The sequence below is a fragment of the Morone saxatilis genome, unplaced genomic scaffold (genome assembly GCF_004916995.1).
Source record: "Morone saxatilis isolate NCDOM2014 unplaced genomic scaffold, NCSU_SB_2.0 Contig18, whole genome shotgun sequence".
NCBI classification, from domain to species: domain Eukaryota; kingdom Metazoa; phylum Chordata; class Actinopteri; family Moronidae; genus Morone; species Morone saxatilis.
Window position 1 is genome coordinate 24,275,366 of NW_023339740.1, and position 10,230 is coordinate 24,285,595.

Below are 10,230 nucleotides of genomic sequence, written 5' to 3' on the forward strand. Positions count from 1 at the left end.
ACAATGATTAATATTGCTTTTATGTCTCATCTGCCTATGTGATGTAGGTGGCGATTACAGTGGATACGTTTTTATCAGTGACTTTTTCTAGCCGATTCCACTGACACACTGTTCATGTGCCCAGGGCGCCACGCACGTTTATTACATTCGGAAGAGTTAAACCCTCTCTGTCGCCACAGCTTTTTTCTATGCTGTCCAACAGAAACGGCGTAGGAGTGTGTTCTCTCAACGGAGCCATCAACTGCAACAATGGACGAGGCGTTAGAGAAGCACAAGAGCATCGTTACAACAAAGTAATGTACAGTTCAGACAACATAAACAGTTCAGAGCTGTAGCAGTTGTAGTTGCTCTTCACGTTATGCATCCAGAGTGATCACCATCATGTTGTTGTATGTATGGTTTCTGATTGATCTATTTATGCACACACCTGCTGTATAATGTTATGGATTATTGTTGGTGGTGATGTTTTAAAATTGTGTTAAGTCCCTGACTGAGTGAGTTTTCTTGTTCCTGATGCTTGGTCATTGTTCTATTAGACAATGTACTTAAAATCAAGAAGGCCTCACGACCCCTTATGAAGCTTTGGCAACTCCTAGTGGGAGCCTCAGTTGGGAACCACTGCCTATGGTCATGTTGTAAATTGTTAAGTATTGATCTGAAATACTTTGCGAAATGGAAAAATATTTGAAAAAGTTTTAGAAAAGGAACCAGTGTCTTTGTTTTTGGGCCTACCAAGTAGGAATATAACTTCTGTGGCTATCAAAACGTTATAAAATATTATTCTACTGCTAGAAAGAATATATATAAAAACTATATTATTACAGTGGACAAGTGATAAGGGCCCTTCTGTCAATGGTTGGTTCAAATATTCTAATAATTATATTCAGACTGGTTTCATTATTTTTTAGCATTATTTTACAAGGAGTCTACTGAACCTGAACTCTTGTAACTTGTGATTTACCTACAACAGTGTATTTCCTGTAATATCCTGTATGTTTGTTGAACTGAGCTGTTTTTGTTTGTTTATGTGACTGTTGCTTATGTTTGTGTTATTATTATTGTAGAAAAACAAGAAAATCCAATAAATATATTGTTTAAAAAAATTGCCTTTTGATGGATTTCACTAAAGCTACTAAGGAAGATTGTTTGTATATTATGTAGTTTGCTGTAAACACTAATAAGTGTCTACAGAAATGAAAAATCCAGACTATCTGGCACCTGGGCCAGTGTGACATCATGCCCCCACCGATCCAATCAGAAGCCTTGTTCCCTTGGATGTGTTTATTGTAATAAAATGGGAATTTATATTTAAATTCAGTGTGTCTCAGATACTCACACACACTTCTTAAAGGAGGAATCTGGACCGCTGTAGATCCTGGGACTGGTTGGCAACCCGTAATCTTCAGACACACACACACACACACACACACAGAGTTAATAACACACAATCACTTTGACAGATTAATCGCAGTGTGTCTCTCAGATGTTACCGTGTTTGCTGGACTCAGAGCAGCTCCTCTTGTGTCGGACGGCGATGGGAGGAGGGGTCGACTTTCTGTTCCCTGTCAGGGGGAAGAAGACCTCCCCCTCTTCTTCGTCTTCCTCTCCAACACCTTCCCCCCCATCAGGAGGGGGAGGAGGAGGAACATTGGGAGCTGGAGGACGCAGAAGATAAAGATGTTTAAGTATATTTGATTATATTTTTAGGAAGAGACCTTTCCATTAAGATACACTCCCATTAGCCGCAGAGACAGTTTGAAATGTGTCTCTGGAGGGAAAATCCATTTCATGTATTACTGCTTATTTTAGAGCTATACTTTTAAATAAAATGTCCTTTAATTCTGATTAAGTTCTTGTGGTTGGAGGATTATAAACAAGACTGAGAAAGCAGCTAGTCAGTGTTTGGTTTGTCCCTTCTGGGCAACTGTAGAAACAAAGCAATTCAACATGGTGGACTCGACAGAAGGCGACTGCATCTGTAGATAAATAACAGCTCATTCTAAGGTAACAAAACGACTCTTATATTCAAGTGATTATAAACTAATGATAACATAGCTATGTATATTCTGACAGTCGATCATCCTAAATGTTACACACACCTTTAAGCACAACAGATGATAATGTCATCAGGTATTTGATCATAAACCAGTTTGCACTGGATAAAATAAAATGTTTGACCTGATGATGGCGATTAAACATCAGGTGAACACCGGAGTCATTACAGTTCATAGATTAGGGGACAATGTGTTTATCAAAATTTCATGACAAACCATCCAATAGTTGGGATATTTTAGGTTGAACCAAAGTGGTGAACCAACCGGCATTAGAATCACTGCTAGCATTATTAAAAACTCAAGTTGTGTTTTAGTAAGGAAACCTTTTTTTTGTGGCAGATTTTATTTATTGAGCTTGTTAGCGTCCACATAGTTGTAAGTGTATGAAGTTATTCTTGTCTGACAAATGATTCACCACTGCACATTATTATGTGATGTCTTATTAGTCCATGTAGGCTGACTATTTCAACAGCATAACTGACTCACATAACGTCAACATTAATGTTTTTACTGCTGATACTGACAGTGAAAGTCAAAAATGTCTGCAGATGTTTCACATTAAAAATCTACCAAACGTTACAGATGTGTGACAATAAAAAGCACACCAATCAGAATCTGAGCTCACCTTTGACCCTCGGTGGCAGCGGAGGCGCAGGGGAGGACGGGGGAGGAGGTGGGGGGCTGGAGGCAGAGCCAGCTGGCCGGCTGTGGAGCTCCATAGCCATGGCGAGCCTCCTCCCCACGCTGAGCAGACCTCCTCCAGCTGCTCCAGAGGAGGACGGGTTCATGGACGAGGAGGTGGACTGACTGAAGATGAAGGGACGGGAGGAGAAGGAGAAAGAGGAGCTGAAGGAGGAGGACGAGGAAGAGGAGAAGCGCTCTTTCTTCACAGGACCATTCTGAAACAGAAGAGGAGAAGTGATGTTAATTCATCAACAGTTTACTGGAAGAGTCACTCCACTAAACTAAATTATTACTTAAATTATAATAAAGGGGTTTGTAAACTACATTTTGGTAAAATAAAAAAGCAAGAAGAAAAATAAAAAACAACTAAGAAGGCAAGAATTAAGAAAATAAAGTAAATAATAATAATAACTATAACTACTCGTCCTTACATCAGACAATCAGTTTATAGACTCTGTACTCACAACAGACCGAATAAAAAATCTTTATCAGACAAAGAATATTTAATGTTATAGCAGAGCTAGGTTGTGAAAACCAACTACAGCATTCAACCCTGAGGTTTTTCTTCTTGAACAAAGATGGAATAAAGCAGATATATCAGCAGGCTGTCCGTTACCATGGTTACCTTGTCATCAAAGTCATCATCACTGTCGTAGAGGTCGTCGTGACGAAGCCTCCACTCGTACTCCACATGGACGTGATGGTCAAACTGGTTGGACTGGGCCTGCTGCAGCTGCACAAACACACAAGGTTTTAGAAAGTGTAACGTTGACATCAGTGGTCACACGTAGAGAGGTGTAAGTTGGACCTCACCAGCGCCCCACAATGGCCGTGCTTCAATCTGCGGCTCATGTCCAGCGCGGTCTCTCCTAACTCGTTCTCTGTTAAAGGAGTTAACAAATGTTACAAATGTGTTTTCTGTTGTCATTATCGTCAACAGGAAACGTTTATGCACTTGTACAAAACAACAATGTCCTCACTTTCTACAACAGTCAGTTATCACTTCCTCCTTTTTTGTCAAAAAACCTTGTTTCAGGGTTAAAGTTTGAACTAGTTTCAGGTAAAGGCTGGGGGGCAGGGCGAGCGTATGTGTGTGTGTGTGTTGTTGTGTATGCATTACTGATGTGCGTGTTGGCCCTGGCTCTCAGCAGCAGTCTCACACAGTCGCTCTTGTTGTGCAGACAGCTGTAGTGTAGCGCCGTGTTTCCTGCTGATGTCTGCACGTCCACGTTGGAGCTGAACAAAAACAAATACACACGCAGGTAAACACACAGGTGAACATATTAACACACACTGAGATGAAATACACGCCGAAACATCAATGTCAGAGCAGAGACTGACCAGTTCTGAGCCAGGAAATCCAGGATGTGCAGCGACGTCCTGTCAGCCAATAGGACTGCTAGATGGAGCGCCGTTTCCCCTTTCTCCTGTTGGGAAGGAAACACTGCTGAGTGTGTGTGTATTTTGTTTACAGGTGCGTACCTGTATGAACCGATATGTGCGCGTACCAGTATATAACTGTATGTGTCAGTATTGGTATGTGTGTACCTGTATGTGTGTGTGCAGCGGCTGGCTCAGCTCCGTCCTCTGAGCGTACAGCTGGATCAGACTGTAGATGTCGCAGTTTTTGGTCGCCTCCTGCAGGCCGAGTCGCAGCGCCGAAGCAGAGCTGTGGCTCCGCCTCACAAAATGAACGTCCTGATACTTGGATAAGATGAAGTCTTTACGCTCCCCCCTGCAAACATACAGCACAAATATATAGTATCAGTTGTTGGGGACAATTGGGGACAAAAGCTGATTTTTGGGTCAGGGGTTAAGATTAGAATAAGGGGTGTGTGTGTTTGTGTGTGTGTGTGTCTCTTACATGTGGCTGTGTTGGGAGGGCTTCAGTGACGGACTCAGCAGGTTCGCCTCCAGTATTTCATTAAAACCAGAGTTACCAACATTTCTAGCCAACTGGAAGAGAGAGAAAACAAAATTCACTACCTGCACTCTTGTACAAAAAGCTGGAAATTCAATTAGAAAAAAGTTAGAGCCTTTTGAAAACTACTTAATGTCTGAAATTAACCTCATAAGTCTAGAGAGTCAGAGCTGACTGAAGAGCAAAGAAAACTCCCTTGAAAGAACTACAAAGCTGTTTGATTTACTGGATGTACAGGCCGGACTTACCAGCAGGTCTGAGGTTCCCAGACTGTCGAGGCTCAGAGATTGGATCCTGGAGACGTGTACCCCCATTTCCCTGTGGATCCCTGAACACTCGATACAGGTCAGGATCCCCAGGTTGGTTGAGAGCCATCCAGGATCTACAGAGAGAGAGAGAGAGAGCGAGAGAGAGAGAATTAAACTTTATTGTCATTGTCATACAGTATCTTTTAGATAAGTTTCAGTGACAGTAGTTTTAAAAGTAGCGATAGAAAAGATTTAATTTAATTTCATTTCATTAATTAGCCATTTATTTCCTCAAGAAAGATTAATTGATTAATTGACTGACAGAGATTACCTGGAGCTCCACAGTCACAGCAGTTGTTGTTTCCTGGCATCCGTTTGATGTCATCAGTGATGGCCCGGGTCAGATCCTCCACACTGCTCTCTCCACCTCCTCCCCCTCTCCTCCCCCCATCTAGAGCCACGTTCAGAGCCTCCTGCTTACTGTTACTGAGCACCGAGATCCAGCTAAGAACACACACACACAGATACACACAAACACACACAACACATTTCATACTTTTTTCCAGTATTGAACTGTATCCATAGCTGAGCAGAATAAAGTATATTTTTGACTCACGCCACACATTCAGCTTCATCCTCAGCCAGGAAGTGGTAGGTCCGATTATCTGTAGGACAAAGTATCTGTTATATATTATCCAATATAACTGTGTGTGTTTATACAGTGGCCACGGAAAATTCTGGATTCCGATTGGCTGTAAGGTGTGAATTAACTTTTAGTAAACAGACAGTATAACACTAAGTATAACACATACATTTATAACGTATGTGTTTGTCTGCTGCGTTGAATAAATGGCAGAAACAGTGAGGCTAAAGAGCTTTAAAATAGAGTTATTTAGGTAACCTTGACCAACAAAAAAAGACGAATAGCTGCTCGGTCAAAATCATGCAAATGTAATCTCAAATGTGTTCGATATAGATGGAGTCTGAGAGACAGCAGCAGAGAGAGACAGAGAGGACCAGAGAACAGAAAATAGAAAATAAAGAGATGTGGAGACGTCACAAATAGCTGGATTAGAGAACTTGTTGGGATTTTTAAAAACTCATCATCATCATAAACTGGCAGCACCTCTGAGGCTCAGGAACTATACAGCAATAATTTTGAAAACATTAGTTATAAATATGATTAAATGAATTACCACTTAAAAATACTGGTTGTACGTTCCATTAATGTAACACGGGTGATTACAATGCCCTGTATCAATCAAAATACAAACTTATTGGGTCATATCTCAACATTTAATTAAATGATATGTGTTTTATGAACATATTTATACCACAAACTAATATCCTATGTATAGTTATTTGTTAATACTATATTTAAACTTTATTTACACTATGCTTGATTATATCTATTATGCAAAAACATAATATATATGTATACAGATCAATATTTTAAATATACTATATCTGTGATCTGGAACAACAGGACACTGCACTATTGGTTGCACACACTTTATATTTCTGCTCACTGATCTGGGGTTTTTTATTATTTTATATCTGTATCATGTTCCAGTGTGTGTGTGTGTGTGTGTGTGTGTGTGTGTGTGTGTGTGCGTGTCTTACGAGAGATGAGGTCGAAGCATTTCTTGTCCTCCACACTGGGTTTAACTTGACAGGTGAGCAGGTTGAGTCTGGTAGGAGGTTTATTAGGCTGAGAGAGAGAAAAGAAGATCAATCAATTAAATCTTTACTTACACATTTCATTCAGGTTTAGTGCCAGTTACAAACAAATAATAATATATAGTAGAAAACAAATATAGACATGAGATTAAAAACTGAATAAAAACATGAGAAAAAAACAATAAAAACTGTCAACAAAACATCATCATCCTGACATGATGTTAACAATACAGAATAATCTGAGCTGCAAGATAATTTTTTTTAACATCAGTTTCTAAAGGCTAGATAGATGAGTACAGGTCAGATGTTACAGCTAATCACACACACACACACACACACAGGTGAGCTCACAGTAGCGTGTGCGATCGTCAGGTAACAGTTGTGCACTGAACATTTCCTCTTCTGCCACATTTTCCTCAACCTGAAACACAAACAGACACACAGTTACAGTCCTGTTATTAACACCGGTCAGTGTTTCAGTGTGTTCATCAGTGTGTGTGTCCATTTTTTACCCATCACTCTTCTTGTAGAGGAATCCTGTTCTTTCTGTCCCGTACTGTTTGTCTCCCAGCAGCTGATGCATACTATACGTCTGCTTAGGTAAAGAGTCCTACACACACACACACACACACACACAGACATTAATCACCTGTATTATAGATACAGGTCAATATTATAGATGTTACTGTCAGTGTTTGTGTCTCTGACCTGCTCTGTGTGGACGACTGGCCTCAGCTGATCTCTGAGAGACACAAGCTGCTTCTTCTCCTCCTCCTGACGCTGCTTCACCTGCAGACACACAGCAACTCACCTGAGTGCTGTTCTTCAACTGTGGCTCAACTAATCCAGACTAACATGCTGTTATCAGGCTAAAATAATCCTGTTCAGTCGTTTCCAGCTAATTTGGTTATTTGAACACAGTTGGAGGGATGATTTTTTTAGGTATTTGTAATAACAGTGCGCTTTTGTTTTGAAATAAAGGCAACACGTGTACAGAGTGAGAGTAAGCTTACATATGATTGGCTGACTACTGATAATGTGATTGCAGTTATGAGGCTAGTGTGTAGCTAAACCTCTACTCAGTACTCATTATGCAGAATGGCCCATTTCATAAAAATGTGTATTATATTATTGAATTATAATTATTGATTAATTAATATGTATTAGGGCAGACACTGTTTAATCAAAATTTGGTTAATGACTACAAGAAAAAACAAAACAAAACAAAACACAACACCAACAGTGTGCTTGCGTCCCCTAGAGGCCGCACATCATTACAGCTGTTTCTTGTCGTACCGTCGTCAGGACTCCATTCAGCTCCTCCATGTACTGCTTCAACCTCTGAGTGGTGGAAACACACTCCTGCAGGAAACTACACACACAGAGATACAGTAAATATAACCATATCAGTTTACTGCATGTTGGCTTGTGTGTTTGTGTGTGTGTGTGTCTGTTCTTACTTGTTGTGGCTGTGGTAGTGTTTGATAAGGTTCTGCAGCAGGTCGACTCCTCTCTTCGTCTTTATCTCGTTGACCTTAATCAGATACTGAGAGAGAGAGAGAGAGAGACGGCTGCACATTTTGTAGTGATGGATGTGTGTAATGGTGAAGGAGAATAAGGAGGCAGGATCACAGACGAAGGCGGACTCACTGACCTCACACATGCTCAGCTGGAAGGAGCGTCTCTCCTTCTCGAGCTCCTCAGCGATCTCTCCTCCGCTCACCTCGCTCCTCACCATCCCATACTGCCGAGCTAACTCCCTCTTCTCCTTCTCCACCTGCTTACTGCACACACACACACACAAACACATTTTATTTAAATCAACTAATTACATTACAAATACTCCACACTGTACTTGTAACAAGTCAATTATAATCCATTAACAGTGAGTACGAATACAAAAATAAAAGCTAATTTATGTGGCAGAACTTTTTTTTCCTTTCTTCTCCCATTAAACATCTCAAGACCCCTCAGATTTATCTTGTGACCCTCTGGAAGGTCCCGAACCCTAGATTGGGAACCACTAGACTAGCTACAACAGTAAAATGCTACTTTCCTGCCGATGCATTTATCAAGGTTTCTAAAAATAATATAAAAACTGTGATATTTACATACACAAACACATAACTCCAAAAAAATCTGATAACAATAGAGATACTAGTGTGTATGTAAACACTTTATTTAATATAAGAGATAATTTAGTGTGACCATCACTCACAATCTGCTCTCATAGTCCCTCCATGCTTTGTCGAAAGGCTTCTTCAGATCCTACAAAGAGAAAGACAGAGAACGTCAGAGTAGAAAACAGGATTCTGAATCCACTGAACTGTTTAGGTAAAGTAAAGATAAAGTCCTCACCCCCTTCACCTCCCTCAGGTCTCCTTTAACCAGAGAGTCCAGGAAGAAGTTGATGTTGTGGAGCATGCTCTTTAACTGCACACACACACACACACACACACACACACAAAGATCATCTATGGCGGAAAAAATTCCCTATTGATAGGCATCATGGGTAATACTTCACTGTACTGCTTAAAATGAAATGAAATGAAAAATGGATGAACAGTAAGATGATGACTTCTTTAAAATGTTGTGTATCTGCTTGAAAAATACAATTAAAGTAACTTTAATTGTATAACAAGAATAAATATAAGATGTAAGTTAGACTTAATGGTGGTAATGGGTAATGTGGCGACAAACAACCACATCCACTTGGTTTTTAATCAGAGGTTTTACCCAATGAAGTGTGGAATGAACCAGGTAAAATCTAATCATTGGTCCTTAATTAGAGAGTTTCTCAATGGAGTTTGGAACAGAGCGATTGAGACCCAATTTATTTTTCCAACTGAAGTGAGGAAAGGAGCAGAGCTAACTGGGTTTTAAAGAGGGTTAAGTTCTCAATGAACAAGTGAACTGAAATCTTGGGTTTTTAATTAGAGTGAATTAGTTATGAGCCAACTGGTTTTTGACCCGAGGTTTTTTAAAACAAGGCCTTCTCAATGACGTTTGGGTTGAGCTAGTTGAAAAAAACAGTATTTTTTAATTAGAGGATTTGTCAGTTGAAGTTTTGAATGGACAAATTAAGATTCAACTGTTTTCCCAATGGACATTTTGAATGCAACAGTTAAGATCCAATTGGTTTAAATCCAAAAGTTTTCCCAGTTTAAGTTTTAAATGATCAGTTAAAAGCCAACTGGAAGTTTTCAGTTACCGGGTTTCTCAAGTGAGTTCGGAATAAACTAGTTAATCCAGTTAATTAATTATTAATTGGATGTTTTTCCAATGGAAGTTTGGTATGAACAATTAAGCACTAATCTTGGGGTTTAAATTAGATGTATTTCCAGTTATATATATATATAATAAGGTAACCAGCTTCAGAATAACAGGACGCTGCAACTGTTGCGACCTCTGACCTCTGTGACATCATACTGCTGTCACTGATGACTTACCAGGTTCTTCATGGGAGAGAGGAGATCTTTAGAGAAGTCTGCCAGTCGGCAGAAAGCAGAGCCGACCTCCGATTCTCCGTTTGAGTGACAGTTGACTGACAGCTTCTCCATTGAATTGATGTACTGCTCCAGGTGAGACACGTGGTCTGACAGAGGGAGGCAGTGTTAGTACAGGATGTAGTGTGTGTGTGTGT

At 40.1% G+C, this 10,230-nt stretch overlaps 1 protein-coding gene across 1 annotated transcript in view; it reads right to left on the reverse strand.

Moving 5' to 3' along the window:
• The window catches only part of unm_sa1614 (un-named sa1614), a 15,618-nt gene that overhangs the window by 3,102 nt on the left and 2,286 nt on the right, over nt 1-10,230 (reverse strand). The window contains exons 3-24 of the mRNA XM_035661778.1: nt 10,037-10,182; nt 8,946-9,020; nt 8,806-8,855; nt 8,242-8,371; nt 8,048-8,133; nt 7,884-7,959; nt 7,296-7,376; nt 7,100-7,197; nt 6,939-7,008; nt 6,531-6,618; nt 5,524-5,572; nt 5,239-5,411; nt 4,908-5,041; nt 4,603-4,694; nt 4,287-4,473; nt 4,080-4,165; nt 3,859-3,974; nt 3,552-3,619; nt 3,364-3,471; nt 2,680-2,953; nt 1,491-1,655; nt 1,337-1,400 (exon numbers count right to left, since the gene is read on the reverse strand). Of these exons, the coding sequence (XP_035517671.1) occupies nt 1,337-1,400; nt 1,491-1,655; nt 2,680-2,953; nt 3,364-3,471; nt 3,552-3,619; nt 3,859-3,974; nt 4,080-4,165; nt 4,287-4,473; nt 4,603-4,694; nt 4,908-5,041; nt 5,239-5,411; nt 5,524-5,572; nt 6,531-6,618; nt 6,939-7,008; nt 7,100-7,197; nt 7,296-7,376; nt 7,884-7,959; nt 8,048-8,133; nt 8,242-8,371; nt 8,806-8,855; nt 8,946-9,020; nt 10,037-10,182 (2,416 nt within the window). The remainder of the gene's footprint in view (nt 1-1,336; nt 1,401-1,490; nt 1,656-2,679; nt 2,954-3,363; nt 3,472-3,551; nt 3,620-3,858; nt 3,975-4,079; nt 4,166-4,286; nt 4,474-4,602; nt 4,695-4,907; nt 5,042-5,238; nt 5,412-5,523; nt 5,573-6,530; nt 6,619-6,938; nt 7,009-7,099; nt 7,198-7,295; nt 7,377-7,883; nt 7,960-8,047; nt 8,134-8,241; nt 8,372-8,805; nt 8,856-8,945; nt 9,021-10,036; nt 10,183-10,230) is intronic.